The sequence below is a fragment of the Ursus arctos genome, chromosome X (genome assembly GCF_023065955.2).
Source record: "Ursus arctos isolate Adak ecotype North America chromosome X, UrsArc2.0, whole genome shotgun sequence".
Classification (NCBI taxonomy): domain Eukaryota; kingdom Metazoa; phylum Chordata; class Mammalia; order Carnivora; family Ursidae; genus Ursus; species Ursus arctos.
In genome coordinates this window covers 84,379,317-84,398,419 of record NC_079873.1, presented here as the reverse complement: position 1 = coordinate 84,398,419, position 19,103 = coordinate 84,379,317, and the positions used below count along the sequence as shown (strand labels likewise).

Here is a 19,103-nt window from a genome sequence, read left to right as displayed (position 1 = left end):
TAGTGAATATTTAAGCATAGGAAATGCTAACCACCCTTTTCCTATTAATACCAACGTTCAACTTTGATAACCAGACTCTACTAGAAGAATAGAGGGTTCTGGGTCATGCTTTTTTGTTTGGAAATGAGGGTAAAGACTTCTTTGTGTTGTCCCCTGTGAAAAGCTTTCTAAAAAGGCTGTGTTTGGGTGCATGGATATGAGTGTGCCTGGGCTTCTGAACATTTGTTTAAGTACTATTTTCTGTGTTTTTGTTTTTCAAATTCAATTATCAAGGTACTGAATAACTTAAAACAAACATTAAGTAGTTGGGGTTTTTTCCCTCTTAACTCCCAAACTCTCAATACTTATGTTGTCCCCAAAGCACTGTGACAATACACATAGGGTATACATGCTTGCTTTTAAGTTATCTTTTTAAAGAAGTTATTTGCCCTCAAAGCTTGACCCTAATGTATACTGTATAATGTATAATGTATACTGTCACCAAGTGGCAGTAAATGCCCTAATTCGCCTGATACGAACTACCGAGGCTGAAGTTATAGACCTGTTTAGCTGAGATATGTTATAATCTCTATTTCGATGTGAGTGTGTATAAACCTCATAATATTCAAATGACTGTATGCTATTAAGGCGGCTAGATATCTTTCAGTAACCTGCATTCCCTTCCTTCCTAGGATTCCCTTAAGAGTTGTGATTCTCGGCTTATGATCAAGGGACCCTGGTGGGGGAAGGTGTTTACTCCCATTTCTTTAATTTTGTCTTTGTGGAAGCAACAGCTCCAGGCCCTCTTCCAGTTTACAGAAAGTAATCATTAATTTGGGAACCATTTGGGAGCATGTGAAAGATTGCCTGCCTCCCTGATCATGCCCAAACCTTAGGGAGCCCTTCCATGGCACAACTAGGTAAATTAGAATATCCAGGAAAAACAGATTACAGTGTTATGGGTCCCCATCCAAACTGTAATTGTTACTCTTTTCCCCAAACTGTTGATTTCTTTGCAACCCAGAATTTGCAACAAGAAATCACACTGAACGGCCCCTTCCACTGGAGAGACAGCAGATGATCATCCTTTCTGTCTCCCAATTAGCTTCAACATTTGAGATTCTATTTTAAACAGTTTTCATTCCCTGCCATGGGCCTTGGTATTTCCCGTACCACAGGGGCTCCCCAAACTGATATCCTGGTGCAGGTATTAGTTGGGGATTCTGGGGAACTTATGCCACGGGATACCCCCTTGGTTGTCCACTGCTCAGCCCAAGAAGCTCAGGGGAGCCATATCCTTTATGTTCACTGTTTCCTGCTGCCACTCACTAATCTTTGGTTCATTTTCCAGGGTGAACCAGGGCTTCCGGGTTTCCCAGGAATAAGTGGCCCTCCAGGTCTCCCAGTAAGTTTCCCCGTTTGGTCAACATGTATTCAAGGACCTGCTTGGACAAAAGCTGTAGCAGTAGCAGGCTAACAGGAAGACCTCTTCCTGTGCTGATTGTAGAGTGCTGTACCATCTTCATTATTAGAAGGCATTTAAGGAAATGTTCTTCTTTCTCAAACCCGTGGGGACATTAGCATGGTTCTTCACGAGGCTAGTTATTAGCTCTTAGCAGTTATTAGCTCAAGCTCTAGAATGAAAACAGACCTAAGATTGACCTCTGATTTCACCGATCTCTAGCTATGTGACCTTGGACAAGTTTCTTAACCTTCCTGAGTTCCAGCTTCCCTCCAAAAAGGGAGGGGGGATGATAATGGTGTGGTTATGAGGATTAAATGAGACAATATGCATGGGAAAGGACTTTGCGTGCCTGGCACGTATCAATTGTTCAGTGAATAGTACTTAATCTTAGTAATCCTATCTTCACTCTCCTATCTGCCATTGTATCTTAGCGTCTTTCACTCAACGTATATACGTTTTGAAGGATACCTAGGTGCCAGGCATTCAGCTAGACAACAGTGAATAACAGTCAAAGACTTAAAAGTTCTTGTCCTTGAGGAGAGTTCATTCTAATGGGGAAGTGAGGGAAGGAGACACAATGAGCAAGTAAACAAATGAATCAAGAACAAGTTTGTATCATAATAAGTGATACATAGAAGGTTAAAGAAAGGGTAAAGTGATGGAGCGTGGAGTGAGAATGGGGTGGGCTACTTTGGGCAGAGCGGTCATGAAGGGCCTCTCTGAGGAAGTGCACATTATGAAGAAGTAAATCCCGTGAGGATCAGGAAGAGCATTTTCTGCCAAAGGAACCACAAGTGCCAAGACCCTGAGGTTGGAAAAAGCTCATGGCTTTGGAGCAAAAGCAAGAGAGCAAGCGGGTGGAATAGAGTGAGCCAGGGTCAGAGCCGCAGCATGGAGCCCTTTGTAGGTCGAATGTGGCTTTTAGGTTCAGTGGAATGGGAAGCCATCGGAAGGCTCTAACTTGCATTTTTTTAAAGATTTTATTTATTTCTTTGAGAGAGCGCCTGAGCGCAGGGCGGGGGGGGGGGGGTGAAGGGGCAGATGGAGAGAGAGAAGCAGACACCCTACTGAGCAAGGACCCCATGGGATGCGGGGCTTGATCTAGGACCCTGGGATCATGACCTGAGCAGATGCACCCAGCCACCCCTTTAATTTGCATTTTTATTAAAGGTTTATTTACTTATTTTAGAGAGAGTGAGAGAGAGCACAAGCTGGGGGAGGGGGAGGGGGAGGGGGAGAGGGAGAGAATTTCAAACAGACTCCCCACTGAGCGTGAAGTCAGCCTGGGGGGGGGGGCTTGATCTCAAGACCCTGAGATCATGAACGGAGCCAAAAAGAACCAACCAATGCTGAACGGACTGAGCCACCCAGGCGCCCCCCTAACTTTCATTTTTAAGAAGATCACTCTGGCAGGGGTTGGGGGTGGGGGTGTGGAAGATGAGGGGAGGCTGAAGCAGCAAACAGAGACGACTACATCAGGCCAGGGGAGAAGAGGGGACAGTTTGCACTCTGGTGATAGCAATGAAAATGAAGAGAAGTGCATGGATTGAAAATGTAAAAAAAAAAATAAATAAACTTGTTATTATGGAGCATTTTAAACAAATACTAGGAAGAGAGAATGACATAATGCTCCCGCTGTGTACTTATCATTCAGCTTTGACATTTAACAACTCAGCCAAGCTGAAGCAAATAACAGACTTATTTCAACATAAAAGACTCCAGTATTTCTGAGAGATAAGAACTTTTTAAAAGCATAGTTACAGGGCCCCTGGGTGGTTCAGTCAGTTAAGTGTCTGACTCCTGATTTCAGCTCAGGGTCCCGATCTCAGGGTCACAATCTCAAGGTCGTGAGACAGAGCCCCATCCAGGCTCCCCCTTTCCCGGTTCAAGAAGCCGCCCTAGTAGTGCAGGTGGGTGTAGCCATCTCCCCTGGCTCAGCTGGGGCCATGGGGAGCCGGCTTGGGGTCGGGGGAGAAGCTTGGGCAGAAGGGGGCTGCATGGTGGCCTGCCTCTCAGGCGAGCATACCTCTGAGGACCCGTGGCTGAAGTGGCCGTCACTGGGCCGCGGGGCTGACACCCCCTGGCTCCAGCCTAGCGATCTCGGCTCTCCTGCCCCTCGTACCACCCACCTCACCCCTGCCTCAGGAACTACGTACCCCCCCACTCCTGGCCACGTGGCTGAACTTGAGTTTTTGCAGAGCCACTAAATATGCTTGAACCAAAAATAGCAGGAGACCAGGGCCCTAGCCAGTAGCCAGTAGGCCTCGCAACAGCTAAGCTAGGGCTCTAAAGAGGCTTTCCTGAACGTGGGTGAGAAGGAGTTTGGGAGCAGTGGGTACAGGACAGAGAGCTCCTGGCAAGCCCTGACTGTGATGCGGTAGGGTCCCAGGACATCTTGCTAGAACAACTTGGTCAGCAGGGCCCTGTACGGTGCCTCCCTGCACGGTCTGGAGACAGACTGAACCCACAGCCCAGTATCTTGCCAAGTCACGTCTGTTTCATTGGCTTTAACCTCCCCCGCCGCACACAAAGAAGTTTCTTTGATTTTTTTTTCCTTCTTAAACTTTTTAGGTATTTATTTTTATACACATGGTAGCACAAGCTCTCTGAGAAAGCGAGAGTCCAGAAACCCTCTCTGCTTTCTTTCTTTTATTTATTTATTTATTTTTTAAAATTTTTTTTAAAAGATTTTATTTATTTGAGAGAGAAAGAGAGAGAGAGAGAGAGAGCATGCAAGAGCAGGGGGGAGGAGCAGAGGGAGAAGGAGAAGCAGACTCTCCTGCTGAGCAGGGAGCCCGACGTGAGACTTGATCCCGAGACCCCAGGATCATGACCTGAGCCGAAGGCAGACGCTTCACCGACTGAGCCACCCAGGGGCCCCACCACCCCCTTCTGCTTTCTGAAGCAGGAGGACAAGGTCCTCTTGTCTTTGCAACTGCGGGCAAGACAGGTAGACTGCATGAGAGTTCCTGGACCTGCTTCACTTCTTGCTTTGTTCTCTGGGTCATTCTGTTTAATTCAACAAGGACGTATGGAGCGACCTTGTGTGTGTTTGGCGTGCAGTAGTGCGTCTTAGAGGAGATGGAAGTGAGTGTGGTGTAGACCTCCTGCTTACAGACTTCCCTTCATGAGCCATCTCCGTGCTGATAAGAGTCTGGGGCCGTGCGGGCTGCCACACCTGCCGTGGACAGGTCAGGGAAGGCTACATGGCGCCTGGCTTTGGAGGCCCAGAGACGCGTTCCACCGGGTGGCAGGATGCCTTGGTTTCCAATTTGAGATGCAGCCCTAAGATTTCAAATAAATTTGTGTTCAGCTTGACCCACAGGCCTTTCAAATAGAAATCCTATTCAGCGTGGGGTCTGAGCCATGTGACACACAGCTATAGATGAAGAAAAAAAAGAAAGATGGGCGGGAACCAAAGTCTGCTTTGAGCTAGACCCTTCCCAGACGCGCACTCCACCCTCCACCCCACAATAAAAAGCCACACACACAAAAAAAACCCTACATTAAAAACAACAACAATCAAAAAAACCCACTGGGGCTTAGAAAGCTAAGGGCTATTCAGCCCACTTTCAGTACCCATGGGAATGCTCTGAGTATATAAGAGGAAGAAAACACTGGAAGTGGGATTCAAGCATTGGCTGCACAACCAGCTGAGGCAGGTCACATCAAGAGGGTGACAGGAGAAGCGACACAACATTTACTGTCTTTCACAAACTCACATTCGAGAAAGCGTCACTGCCTCCTTCACTCTTACAATAGGCCTAAATGTTGTTTGCCAAAACCTATGCTCCAGAAATTTCACGTTTAGGGGCGCCTGGGTGGCTCAGTCGTTAAGCGTCTGCCTTCGGCTCTGGTCATGATCCCAGGATCCTGGCATTGAGCCCCGCATCGGGCTCCCTGCTCTGCGGGAAGCCTGCTTCTCCCTCTCCTACTCCCTCTGCTGGTGTTCCCTCTCTCGCTGTGTCTCTCTCTGTCCAATAAATAAATAAAATCTAAAAAGAAAAAAAAATTCCACATTTAAACAATAACAACAAAATGGCCTCGGCAAAGTTTGCCACGAAAGACATTATACACTTTGGTAGTGAACTCTTCCGTATCTCAAGGGCCCAGAATGTTCTTGCCTTGGACCCAGAAGGAAGCGTTCTCACTCACTCTGCTTTTTGGATTTCTGCTTGTCCCTAGAGAGTCTCCAGGTCATGCCCATGGCAACGAAGCCCTCACCTCCTGTGAGCAGGGCAAGAGGGGCTGAAGACCATCTCATAGTGCCCTTTGGGGCACTGCTAGGGCCCGCAGGGCCTAGACCACACCTAGAAAGAAATAATCCTTCCCACCGAAAAGGATGATGTAGCCATCATGCCTCCAAAGGGCAAAAGCTCTTCCCTCTAGTATTGACCCCCAAGGAGTGACACAATTCTTCGTTCGAGGGACAAAGAAACAAGCTCCTAGGTGGTAGAAGGCAACCTGTTTCTCATACAAAGGGCCTTGGAATGGAAGTTTGAAAACCTGGCTGGCTCATCCATTCTGTAACCCATACAAGATGCTGAAGTGTTCCGAGTGTTAGTCGCCCCGTCCACTAAACCAATGAAGTTAGATATTTAATCATTTCTATGCTGGTACTGCACGTGGCTATGAATACATGTAATCATGTTCAGGGGGACAAGACATTACTTCTAAAACCAAGAGGGAACCTTGAATGAATGGTCCAAACTCTTCTTAGGCCCTATGGGCTTCTCAGACAGTGACAAGAGACAGTGTGGTGAGCTCCCCCCCCCCCAATGGCAACGGCATTGATTCCAAGTTACCTCCCTGCTTTGGACAGAGCCAGGAGACTTATGAGGAAATGGATGTTATAACTTGTGGTTTCTTTTTTTTTTTTTCCTGTAGGGATTCGGAACTGCTGGAGAAAAGGGAGAAAAGGGAATCCCTGGTTTGCCAGGACCTAGGGTATGAACCTAGAATGTTGCTTGTCCAGGCCTGTCAGGTTATCCGGTCCTTTGGGTCCATTTTTTGGTCCTGTTCACATCTTTATGTTGTATAACTGGATGGCCACCGAAGCTTCTCTTATTTCTCTTCCTCAACCTTTTGCCAGGTCCCTCAGACCTCCTCCTTTTCACTTTGCCCCCATTTCCTTGACTTAGTGGCTCTCTTGAATAAGGAATTGCTCCTCAGCTAACTTCTTTTCCTTGTCATTATAGAGAATTGTCTTCTGGGCTAATGATGGGGTGAGCGTTGTCTTGCCTTCACTACCTTCTGTCCTGGGGGAACGTGGGCTAGGGTGCAGATGTTGTAGAAGTGACAGAGGACCAAGTAGAATTTTTATAGGACGGAAACAAGCCTGGGATGGTCTAGAACATAGTGAGTGACATTTGCAGTCAACGATTTCCAGTAATAACCCCTCTTCAAGCGGAGAAATAATTGTTAGCCTTCGTGATTCTAAACGCTTCAGGCACTTAGGTGTTAGGCTATAAGCAATTGGCCAACCTTAGCCTTAAAGAGGTAGCAGTTAGAGAACGGTGATTTTGGCTTAGTCACAAAGCTCGTTAAGAATCGTTTGAGTGTTCAACAATGTTTGCCCTTTACGCTGCCATTTATTTCTCTACTTTTCTCTACTCCCTTGTCTTAAAAAGACATAATCACCAGCAAAGAATGCAGTTGGGGTGAGAGACAAGAGGCCCTCCCACAATCTATTTAAAAATGTCATGACTTGGAACTAATGCAGACTAAGTATAATACCACCCAGCCTTTCTACCAAATTCCACCCAGTACTTAAAATGTTTCCATTTATTTTGCTCTTTAAAATTGCTCTGTGTGGCTATTCAGCCTGATGGATTAGTGCTTAGAAAGAAGTCATTAAGCTAGGTCTAGGGACATTCTCTGACCTGATTTTAGGAGCTGGCTAAGTTCTGAGCTCAGTGGGAAAGCTTTGTTATGTAGGTCTATTGGCTTTTTCTAGTGAGGGCTATTAATCTTTCTAAGGTGGTTCCATTCTCTTTACAGGGTCCCATGGGTTTAGAAGGACTCCAAGGCCCTCCAGGGAGTCAGGTACTTTTGGTTAATTTCACTAAAAGCCTGCATGTAACGTTCTCATCAAAAGACCCCCTTGCTTTACTTAACATGGCCATCGGTCCAGAGGGAGCCACTGCTTATAATACAAATTGTCCACTTCCCTTTGATGGGTATAATCTCAGCTGCTCTCTTCTTTTGTCTTCACCCACAGAGCTGAGTAATCCAGTGTTGACCAATCCAGTGCTGTGCCATGGTCCTACTTCTTTATTGTGTTATCAGGCGCTAGGCAGGCCAGCCTGCTTGTATTGTATCCCTAGCCTTGGGGCCCATACACCTTCTAACAGGCAAGTTGGCTACCTCATGCCATATTGCCTTCTGGAACATTGTATATGCTCCAGAGTCAGGTAGAATCCGTGCATACCCTGGAAGGCCAACCAAGATCCCTGTGCCATTTTGCCCTGGTCTCGTCCAAAGACCAGTCCCTCTTATGCTATAAGACATTCGACTTAGTTGTAACTGTGTTTCTGTCACAGGGCAAGAAGGGGTCCTCAGGTTTCCCTGGGCTTAATGGATTCCCAGGAATTAAGGTAATGTTGTTGGGAAGTGAAAATCCAGGATTGGGGTGGTGGAAGGGTGAAGAATTCCCATAAATGCTGTTTAGTCCATTTGGCCGCTCTAAGAAACTATCACAGACGGGCTGGCTTATAAAAAACAGAAAATTATTCCTCACAGGTCTGGAGGCCAGAAGCCCGAGATCAGGGTGCCAGCATGGTTGAGTGAGGGTCCCCTTCCGGGTCACTGACTTCTCACTGTGTCCTCACATGGTGGAAGGGGCAAGCTAGCTCTCTTGGCCTCCTCTTATAAAGGCACTAGTCCCAATTGCGGGGGCTCAGCGCTCACGACCTGATCCCCTTCCAAAGGCCCCACCTCCTAATACCATCACTTTGGGCATTTGGTTTTCAAAATGAATTGGGGGCAGGGGGGATGCAAACACCTGGACCATAGCAAATGTCTACCTATGAGATGAAGTATTCTTTCACTATTTTAACACTTTAAATGTTACTCTTTTCATGCGAAGTGCATGAACCCTACTCTGAGCACACAAAGCCAATGAGCCCTCCTTACCTTAGATACTGCTTGACCAGAGGTAGACTAACAGCAAGGGGCGGGGGAGGGCTGCGGGAGCAAATCCATCTCTACAAGGAGGAACATTCTACGACTGACATCGTTTACAACAGCCAAATTTTGGTTTTATGGTTGTTTTTAAATTCTCTACAGACAATGCATCCCCTTATCGTCTGTACCAGGGACAGGCAGCTCCTACCACCCCACCGGGATATGCCACTGTATCTGATTCTCATACCTGAATCCCCCTTTTGGGGGACTTAGGACTCCTTTGACTTCCTCTGCCTGAAATCACCCACTAACAAGGCCAGTGACGGTAGCAGAGTCCTGGGCCTGCTTAGAGTGGGGGGGAAAAGTTGAAACTGCCCCTTCCTTTGCACCTCTTTGGTGCAGCAACGTTGTCTATTTTTGGGATCTGTGTCCCAGGCCCAGAAGCAGATGATCTGGGAGTCAGGTTGCCAAATAAAATTGGGATCCCTTATTTTTGACAGGTTTGCAAATTGAGCGTCAGGCCCCTGGCCTGCTTTGCGCTGCCTTCACCTGTAATTTATTGGACTGTGCACCAGTTGGCCCTGGGAATCGAGTTGCAGAAGGAGAAAGCTTTCATTTTCCCGAGGAATGGCTTTGAGGGCACATAGAGCTTGAGCGATAAGGTCACAGACAAACATTCATTTGTGTTTAACCAACTGAATCTTTACAGGGTGAAAAGGGTGGCATTGGCCTGCCGGGCCCAGATGTTTTCATCGATACAGATGGTGCTGTGATCTCAGGTGCAACTTTTCATTGATTGGAGTGAAAAATAAAGGACCGGGGATCACATTCTATAGTCCCTGTAATTGTTAAGAGGATACTCTGTCAGCCATTGGATTGCTGCTAAAGCCAATGCCCTCAGGGGTCCCTCAGGGGTCCTGTACTTGGGAAGTGAAGCTAACTCTAATGTCTTTGGGCAAAGAAGCCAAGGCCTACACTCTGTGTTTGTGCTGGGTCCACTAAGACTAGGGTTTTGGTCGAACTGGGCCTGGGCTTGCTGAAAATTGATATCCTCACCAGCAAGGCTGACTTCAGCCTGATACTATGGGACCCTTGGGGTCTCATCTGCGTGATCCCATGCATGCTTGGGTTTGACAATTGCATAGGAGGTGGGAAAGTATCCAACTGTTCCCATTGCCTTCTCCCAACATCTCTATGCCCCGTGTCTCCAGCGACTGCTTGCTTGGGCAAAGGCTTCTGCTACTGTATCTCTTCTGCTTCGGTCTCTGAAATTATTTCTCCCCTCTCATCCTCTCTGGCTCATGTCCTGTCCAGTAAACTCATTGAAGCCCAGGTGTTAATGATTGACAGTGACTTCCTGGGAACCTATGGGCATAACATGAATAGTAGACTTCAACACCTTAATCCAGATGGTAGACGTTTAAGGCATGACAGCAGGTTAATAGTAGAAGAACGTTCCTAGTACTTACCAGATCTTACCGTGGAAGGTTAGCCCCGGCCAGACCAGTTCTGAACACTAGTGGAGCCTTAGCTCCAGTCGGCCCATGATCACGCAAGGCCATTAGCATCTGGGAGACCTGTGAAGGGCAAGAAAGAGACTTCTACCCTGAGGACATCTCCTTGCAACCCTTCTTAGGCATTCGGTGGCATTTGTGGTCCTCCTCTGGGTTTGCTTACTGCTTTTTTTTTTTTTCATCACAATGCCAGGTTATCCTGGAGACCCCGGTATGCCAGGCCTCCCAGGACTTAAAGGAGATGAAGGCATCCAGGGCCTGCTTGGCCCTTCTGGCGTCCCCGGCTTGCCAGCTTTACCAGGTGAAACAAATTAACCCACCCTTGCACAGACGCGCTGGTGCCCAGCATGCCCTTCTACACCCCTGTCTGGTCTGGGTACAAACGAAGTCAGAGTCAAAGGAAAGGTAGGCTGTAGTCACTAAGTTCCAGCACCAGCCCAAGGCTAATGTATATGATAGGACCTGGGCGAGCAGCTTTCCTTCGGCCTGAATGACAGAGTGTTGCTAGGCAATCCTTTTGGGGTTTGCAGCAACCAGAGGGGGCTGTGTTGGGCTGCTGGAGCCCTACCACTCTTCTGTGTATTTGCCATCCCAGCTGATGCTTGCCAGCAGGAGCTAACAAAAGCCCAGAGGAGAGTTGGTACCCAGACCCTCACTCCGTGCTTAACTCACACACTAAATGGCCCTGGAGCCAATGACTGAAACCACCACTGGAGGAGCGCACCCCTATGTCATTCTGCAGTATGGAATAGAGAACGGCCGTGCCAGATTCCCAGAGGCCATGATGAGCCCAATATAAAGCTTCAGACAGGGCTTTGAAAGGCATCCGTTTTTAAGTTCCTTGGAGATGGGCATCTGTAAGGAGCCCTGTGCTTTGAAAGCAACACCTTGGGGGGAAGGGTAGAGCTGATCCCACCACCGAGTTTGAAAAATCACAAAGAGGGAGACTGGAGACCAGGTTTCCCGCTCAGGTTCGCCACCAAACAGCTCTGCACCCTTGACCATGTTTCCCCATGTCCTTGGGCCTCAACTTCCCAGGAGGTTGGGCTAGATGATTCCTAAGGACCCTTCTAACTCTGACGCAAGAGAAGGACAAATGGTCTCCCAAATTCTTCCCTTGGAGTGAGTTTCCAGTGTATGCCGCTGATTGGAACACCCCCGGGACAATAGGATGACGCGATTAGCATTATTGTGTGGACTTATCCTTCCAGGTGCCCCAGGTGCCCTAGGGCCCCAAGGAGTTCCAGGTCTGAAGGGGGACCAAGGAAACCCAGGCCGCACCACAGTTGGGACAGCTGGGTCCCCTGGCAGAGATGGTTTGCCAGGCCTGCCCGGCCTCCCGGGGCCCCCCGGTAAGTCGTTCATTTCTTTCTTCGATCTTGAGATTCAAGTGCGATCAGGACTGCAGAGCTCATGATTCTTGAGGGAGAGAGCATTTCACAGGAGAATAGCCAGGATACATGATGCTGCCACAGGTGAGCAACCAGAGCGGTGAGAGCGTACGTCAAGGAGCAAGAAGCTCAGGCAACCGCGATGCCCAGTCGCTCCCTAATGCCTTCCAATTTGTGGACTCATTTCATCCCACCCTCCGTTGTTATCAGCCCCTCTGCCTCTGGTCTCGCGGCTCGTGAAGAGGCAACATTGGCTCTCTCAAGCTTCCCCTGGTCCTCAGGGCTCCAGTAGGGTGGGCTCGGAGCCTGAGACGGGGGAAGCCAAGCCTGGGTCCTCAAGAGGGTTGCTCAAAGCCTCGACAGGCCTTATTCTCCTTATGTCTTCTGAGTAGGGGATCCTAGATTCTAAGAGAAAGGCTGGTCACGGGCCCAGCATATTTCGTTGTCATCTAAGCCCCATGACCATGTCATCTAAACCCCAGGAAGCTTGTACCCATTTCCTCTGTTGTCCCAAGAGCACTTTCTGGGGTAGATATTGGGACCGCTGACTTACTGAAGCTGGCTTGGTCATTCCTATGCCCTCAGTGTCTAGTCCAGTGCCTGGAACGTAGTAGCCCTTCTGTAAGTCATAGTAGAGTGAAGAGGGCCGCCAGGCCATAAGACTTGCCTCAGACATTGGGTCCCTGTCCCTGCTTTGGTTGCTGACCCTCAAGGACACAGGCCTTAGCCGCTGAGCTGCTGTGCCGAGTCACACGTGACATGACCATCTTTGACATTTCCCTTTTCCTGAAGGTCCAGCATTTGAGACTGGAACCCTACAGAACGCAGAGCCAGGCTTCCCTGGTCTCCGAGGAGAACGAGGTCCAAAAGGAAACCCAGGCCTCAAAGGAATGAAAGGTGATTTTTTTGTCCCCTTGGGTTTCTGTGTTCCCCCAAAATCCTTGCAGAAGGCTTTCTGGGGCACGAGCAGACCGAAGGCTTTGGGGACCTGAACAGAAGCAGTTGGGGGTTTTGATCAGGGATTTGATTATAGGACTGTTGGCAGTGCTCCATATTTAGGGCTCGGAGACTGAGGCTGGCAATTGAGGTCACATGGGCCGAAGTGGCTCTCGGGCTCCCCTTCCTCCTCCTACCCCATCCGCCCGCAGAAGCTGTGGCCAGCAGCCCCGGCTGTTAGCCAGCACACATTGCAACCCTTGCCAGTGCACAAGGCCAAAGGCCGGAAGTCACTTATCATTACCTTCAGCCTGAAGGAAAGGACTCTGAACAGGTCAGGCCCTGGCACTCCAAAAAAGCCAGCTGGCTCCAGGAAAACAACCACAGGTCCCCACAGATGGTAAAGGCTGATCGATTAGCACAGCCTTCGGCGGCACGGCTCCATCCATCGTCTGGCGGCCTTGGGGTGGTTCTTGTGTTGCACGCTCTGGAAGGCCCGATGCTAAAGCGCAAATAAATCAATTTATCTTAGTTGCAGCCCAGGCCAAGGTGGGGGCAGAGGTGAGACTGCTGGCCAAGGAGAGGTTTGGGGCTGGCCTAGGGGTTTCAAGTACCTGAGATCTTTCCCCTTCTTTCGCAGAATGAGCAGCTCTCCTCAGCCACAAGCAGAGCAGTCCTCACTTCCTCTCCCCCTTTCTCAGCGCCACCTCCTAACACGTCCCTACTTACTAGCGGAGCTAGTTCAGAAGTTTTTTTTACAAGTTCCATCTCTGTTGTTCAGCTCCAAGGAGGACTATTTGGAGGGAAAAGGAAGGGAACTGTAAGCTTTGACTTAGGATGTGAGCCTGGGCCCTTCCCTGATTCACTACGGAGCTAGCGTACTTCCTGAGACCTGTCACCAGGCCTTCTGGATCCCTCCATGGGGCTGTTCAAGGCACAGATCCCCACGGTGTCCTATCATCCTTTTTCTTAGAAAGGTGGTCCACATTGTTTAACCATTGTCTTCTTTTCCCCCCAGGGGACTCGGGCTTTTGTGCTTGCGACGGTGGTGTCCCTAACACTGGACCACCTGGGGAGCCAGGCCTGCCTGGGCCACCCGGCCTCATAGGCCTTCCAGGCCTTAAAGGAACCAGAGGAGATCCAGGCTCTGGGGGTGCACAGGGCCCATCAGGGGCTCCAGTAAGTCTTATCCAACCTTGGCCCCGAGGGAGCACTGGGAGCTCTCCAGGGCCCCTTACACCCGCCCCAAGCGCTTTCCTAAAACCCAGGAAAGAGAGATGGAGAGAAAACAAAGCTTCAGGGTTTGGATCTGTAGTATGAAAAACCAAAGTCCCCTTCTGCATTGACCTGACTATGTTCCCTCCATCCCTCCCTTCCTTAATCCCTCCCTTCCTCCCACAAAATCATTTGTATTCGCCTAGCATGGCCCTGGGGCCCTGAAGATAAAATCCAGTTAATACAAGGTTACCATCCCCAAAGATTTCAACTTTGACAAAGGATAAGAAACTAAATGGGCAATTGTGATCCAAGATGATGACATATTCAAGTGCCCAGAGCTGTGCCAAAAGGTACCCAAGGATCTGCTTCAGGTCAGATCCAGGCTAGGTGCCAGAGTCCTACCAAGTCTGAATCTCCTGATTATACCCTTTTGTCTCTTTCTCAGGGTTTGTTTGGGCCTCCCGGTCGCACAGGCCCCAAAGGAGAGAAAGGGGAACAGACTCTCAGTTCAGGATCAGGGGTGCCGGGGGAGCAGGGTGATCCTGGCCCCCAGGGGCTCCCTGGGGAGAACGGAGCCCCAGGCAGGGATGGAATACCCGGTTTACCAGGTCTGCCAGGCCTCCCGGTAAGTTGATCGTTCCTGGGTGACGAGCTCTATAAAGCCTCACATCTGACTTCGCGGGGGGAAGGGGGGGTCGGGACGGTTTCTGGTGGCCACTAGACCATAAGACAGGGCAGAACAGAGCCCCCAGCATCTCTTCCGGTCTCTGACGCTGACGCTCTTTGCTCTGTGCTTTTCCTTTTGTTAAAATGGGAATCTCTTTCTGGGCCTGGGTCATCGGCTTAGTCGACAAACGCTTGTAACAATTGACCCTATTGCTTCAAATGCTTCAGCTTCTCAGTAGCTTTCTCCCACAAGGAATCCAACTGCTTTCTGGGCCCCCAAAGACTGTTACCTTGCTCCTGTTTCCTGCCCCCCTTCCCACCACCAATCTAAAAGCTTTTGAATCATTGACTAGCTTCGTTCCCATTAACCAAATTAGAGGAATTGATCGGGAAACTGGAGGGATCGAGGATTTTAACCAAAAATGAAGCTTTGGCCACACTGGTTACCTCTTTGCTTCGGTCAGAAGCCTCTCCCGATCCGTCTTTCCGTTGGGCTTTCATTCCTTCTTCTGTGTTGTCTAGGGTGACGGTGGACAGGGCTTCCCAGGTGAAAAGGGGTTACCAGGACTTCCTGGTGAAAAGGGCCACAGTGGTCCAACTGGCCCCCCAGGAATTGGGCTGCCGGGATCTCCTGGACCTCGTGGGTTTCCTGGAGATCAAGGAATCGATGGATTACCAGGGCAACAAGGCCTCCCTGGGCTTCCTGGTGAGTCATGAAATCAGATGGCCTGGGACAAGAAGAAATGAGCCTTTGAAGAGTGTGTCTATGACCCAGGTGCATGAAATGTGTCCGATAATGAGACTCGGCTGATTATAATCACTGCTTGCAATTTCTAAGGGTTTCCATATGGAAAAAGGAACATAATTATGCTGTGGTACACCTACCCAGAGCAATGTGGATTTCAGTGTCACTTAGTAAGAAAACTTCCTAACAGACCAGTCTGAAAAGTAACAGAGCTGCCTTGGGAGCTTATGAGCTCACAGTCCCCGGAAAACTTCAAGCAGATGCTGGATGGCTGTTTTGTTACAAGTACCGTGGAAGTAGTGAGCAGGAGATGGGATAGGTGTCCTCTAAGTTAGATGGTGAGCAGGAGATGGGATAGGTGTCCTCTAAGTTAGATGGTAATGCCATCAGCGGGGAAGAACCTTTCCTTCATTCCTGAGGTCTCGGATTGACAAGAGACCCTACTTGTATCTAGTCTCATTTCCGACCTTAAATCCCTCCCATTTAGAGAACTTCCTTTTGTTCCTGAACTGTAGGAATTCTAACGAGTGACAGCCCCGCTTGCAGATGGTGAAGGAGCCATGTAATAACTCGCCTTCCTCCAGAACAGCTCTTCACCCCAACTTCAGTTTCCGTTAGTGGCCCCACCCTACTTACAGTCATCTGAAGTTTGAAAACTTGAAACTCATCCCTTATTCTTCATTTGCAGGGTTTCTTATATTCTTTCTTTCCTCTTCTTGCTATTAAGAGCCCACTATCTCATGCCCAGCTTATCAAATATACCTCCATTGCCTGTTGGAATAAATGCGCAGTTGGAAGGAATGATGGGTGGGTGGATGGGTGAATGGCAACAACTTCCTACATTGTTTCTCATCTCCTACCTCCAGACTTTCCCCCACTCAATTCTGCTCTGAATGCTGCTGCCGATGTAATATTTGTGAATTATTGCCATCATCGTGTTATGCCCGTAGTCCAAAGCCACAAGTGGTGGCCTTTTTCTGGAATGTTCTTCCTCTTTTTTCTGTTTCTGGAATGTTCTTCCTCTTTTGTCTATGCAGTCAGGTTTTATCCATCTTTCAGGGTACAAGCCCCACTTCCCCACTAAGCCTTCTCTTGACCTCCCCAAGATGTCACTGCCACTTCAATTATGTATTTTCTTCTGTTAAGGCTTTTGCTTTCCCCAGCTGCTTCGTAAGCATCTGGATACTAAGGAAGACAATCCTTTTTGGCATTTCTCAATTTGCCTAGTACAGTGCAATGTTCCTTAAGAGACTAACATACACTCGCGGAAGAAAGGGGTTTCTCAATAACCAAAGGGTTACTTCTTAGACCCGTTTCTTCTCTTTCTACCTTGTTACCTTGAAGAATTACCAAAAAAAAAAAAAAAGACAAATCAGATCTTGTCAATTTTTATTAATCTTAAAATCTACTTGTGCATGTTGGTATAACAGGTTAAGAATCGATGGCTCAAGATTCTTAAAACCAAATCAGTATTTCAGTTTACAAATTCTTATGAAGGCTCTGAGGAATTTTTATCAAACTCAATCATCCTGTCTTTTGCAAATCCTGGTGTCAGCCGTAGCTTTGCATCCAGCTCTGTTCCCAGAGACATTATTCATGGTCATTCTGCTGCCCTCTGCCAACTGGGTCTTTATTCTAGGCCAACCATTTGTGTAGACAACTCAGTTTTAAATTGAGTTATACTGAGATGGCACAAACATACTTACATGCACTCAAATCTGGATATTATCAACATTCTGATTGCTTGAAGACAGGGTGAGTCAACAGAAGAAGACCTGTGGGACCATTTCTATCCTAAACGCCACTAGGCCCCAGACACAGAAAGTCCTTAGGAATATAGTCCCATAGTAAACTCTAAACTGGAAGATGCCTTATGCAGAAAGTGGTCTTGTTGCAGGACAAAGATTTTCCAAAAAATTACTTCAACTAAGAGCATCAGCTTTCTTTTTTCTCTCCATGGCAACCAAATATAATTCCTCAAACCTAGCAATTTTTTTCCACGCAATTTTAAAAACGCATAACCTGTGAGCTCTAGACATTTGCATTGTGGCCATTACTGTTGCCATGAAAACCAAAGATGGGGTTCTATTTTTTTTTTTTTTTTAAAGAGAGAGTGTGCGAGCAGCAGGGTGGGTGGGCAGGGACGGAGGGAGAGAATCTGAAGCAAGATCCACGTCCAGCATGGAGCCTGACACATGGCTCCATCTCACGACCTTGAGATCAGACCTGAGCCAAAATCAAGAGTCGGACGCTTAACCGACTGAGCCACCCAGGCGCCCCCGAAGATGCTGTACTTAATGTACTCACCCCGACCAGTGGTGGCCCAGGCTAGGACGGCTGCATTGCCAGGAAAGGGAATGTAGTCATTAGAAGCCTTTCACCCGAGGGGTGTGAATTATTACAAACCTTGGGCAAGCAGACAGCTGGCTGTTTCCGAAGAGGCTCTGATCCAGGCGCTCATAGTAATCAATCACACGGGTTATTACTGCAACAGCCACGGTGTCCTTGATCCCATGTGCGTGTCAGCTCTCTCCCTTCAATCCAGACAGGGAATGTGATCGGGGGCCATACCCAGGCTGCAACCCCGGCTTCCCTTGGGCCTCGAGGAACTCCTGTCCCGGTTTAATTTTCTTCTTTACTCGATTGGTCTAGGTGACTGCTGCTGCAGGGAGAGCACTGGTAAAGGAGACTTAGTCACAGAGGGAGGTGAGAGCTAGCTCAGTCTCGGGGTTCTCAAACACCAATGTCGGCAAAAACTCCCTTCCTTATCGTTCACCTCTATCTCAAGACACTCATGATAGCCTGAGCACCACGCTGAAGGCTCTGGTTGGTGGGGGGGGGTGATCCTAAGGCTGGGGCACAAAGGAGTACGTGGGCATGCGGTCTCTGAGAGGGGCTGACTTCCTTCACCATGCATGTCGATGGCTTGGCTGGTGTCTGCCTGGAGCACCTTCATTTTGTGAACTTCACGGGCCATAACTCGCCTTGGGAGGTACCCGGAAGGATGCACGCGCGTCTGACGCTCATTCGGGGGACCCAGAGTAAACTGAGATGTTCAGACCTCGAGAAGCAGAGGCGCTTTTTATTCTGAAGATGAATCTGGGCAGTAACGGGGAAAGTTCCGATTCATCAGGTCATGCGTTGCACTTACGAAATAGAATGCGGAGAGAGCTGATTTTGGCTTTGTGGGGGGAGAAGGCTCTGAATTCAGGGGTGGAAAGTAGAAGACAGAGGTGAAAAGTGAAAGAGCCAGATACCGGGGTGACTTGAAGGGCTTCCCTCCTGAGCATTTTGACCCTCTGCTCGCAGCAATACACTAGTGCGCTGTGGTGCGCAGGTCTGCCCTGGAATCTTCCAGATGCCTGTCCTTGGCCCCAGCCTCTAAAGGTTTGTTTTTATCTGGCTGTCACAAGTGGCAAGAATTTATGAAACTTATCTGCTGAATGGAGTGAGGATGGATGATCACGTTTGCAGCCAGCACAGAGATATTTGCAGTTTACCCTTTGTTTCGTAAAACTGAAAAGCAATGAAACTGCGGTGTTTGATACATTGGCGTCAACGGGCTATTGAAATAGTGGGGGCACGAGAACCTTCTGCAGGGTCCCTCTCATGAGAGCATCCAGCGAGGCCACTCTTCAGCCTAGTCCAAAGGACCGAGGCCCGAGCTGAGCACAGGATCGGCAGCCCTCACCACGCCAAGCATCTTACCACAACGGGCTTGCCCGTAGGTTACGGTTCCACAGTAGGGAGCTCGCCCTCAGAGATCGCACCATCAGGTCAGCATCTAACAGGATGGAGATGGGTGTGACCACCCAGGGGCGAAGATCAGCCCTAAAGCCCTCTCTCCAGCTACAGAAGTATGACTCTCAGGACCTGAGGTCTAGAGGGCAGACAGTTGCTGCCCCGGCTACAGAGTAGTGCCGCTACCTTACCACGGTAGAAACCAGCGGATGGCCTGGGGGGAGCTCTTCCGAATACTCCTTAAATAAGATGATAAAAACAAAACGAAACAGAAAACAAAAACAAAAAACAAAAACAGCCATTGACTGAACAACCACCAGGGT

At 48.8% G+C, this 19,103-nt stretch overlaps 1 protein-coding gene across 1 annotated transcript in view; it reads left to right on the top strand.

The window, feature by feature from the left end:
- Positions 1 to 19,103, top strand: part of COL4A6 (collagen type IV alpha 6 chain) — a 263,258-nt gene that overhangs the window by 219,002 nt on the left and 25,153 nt on the right. Inside the window, exons 13-24 of the mRNA XM_026478810.4 lie at positions 1,331 to 1,384; positions 6,332 to 6,391; positions 7,445 to 7,489; positions 7,987 to 8,040; positions 9,279 to 9,348; positions 10,277 to 10,384; positions 11,295 to 11,435; positions 12,267 to 12,371; positions 13,429 to 13,589; positions 14,074 to 14,253; positions 14,817 to 15,000; positions 17,692 to 17,745. Coding sequence (XP_026334595.1) covers positions 1,331 to 1,384; positions 6,332 to 6,391; positions 7,445 to 7,489; positions 7,987 to 8,040; positions 9,279 to 9,348; positions 10,277 to 10,384; positions 11,295 to 11,435; positions 12,267 to 12,371; positions 13,429 to 13,589; positions 14,074 to 14,253; positions 14,817 to 15,000; positions 17,692 to 17,745 — 1,216 coding nt within the window. The remainder of the gene's footprint in view (positions 1 to 1,330; positions 1,385 to 6,331; positions 6,392 to 7,444; positions 7,490 to 7,986; positions 8,041 to 9,278; positions 9,349 to 10,276; positions 10,385 to 11,294; positions 11,436 to 12,266; positions 12,372 to 13,428; positions 13,590 to 14,073; positions 14,254 to 14,816; positions 15,001 to 17,691; positions 17,746 to 19,103) is intronic.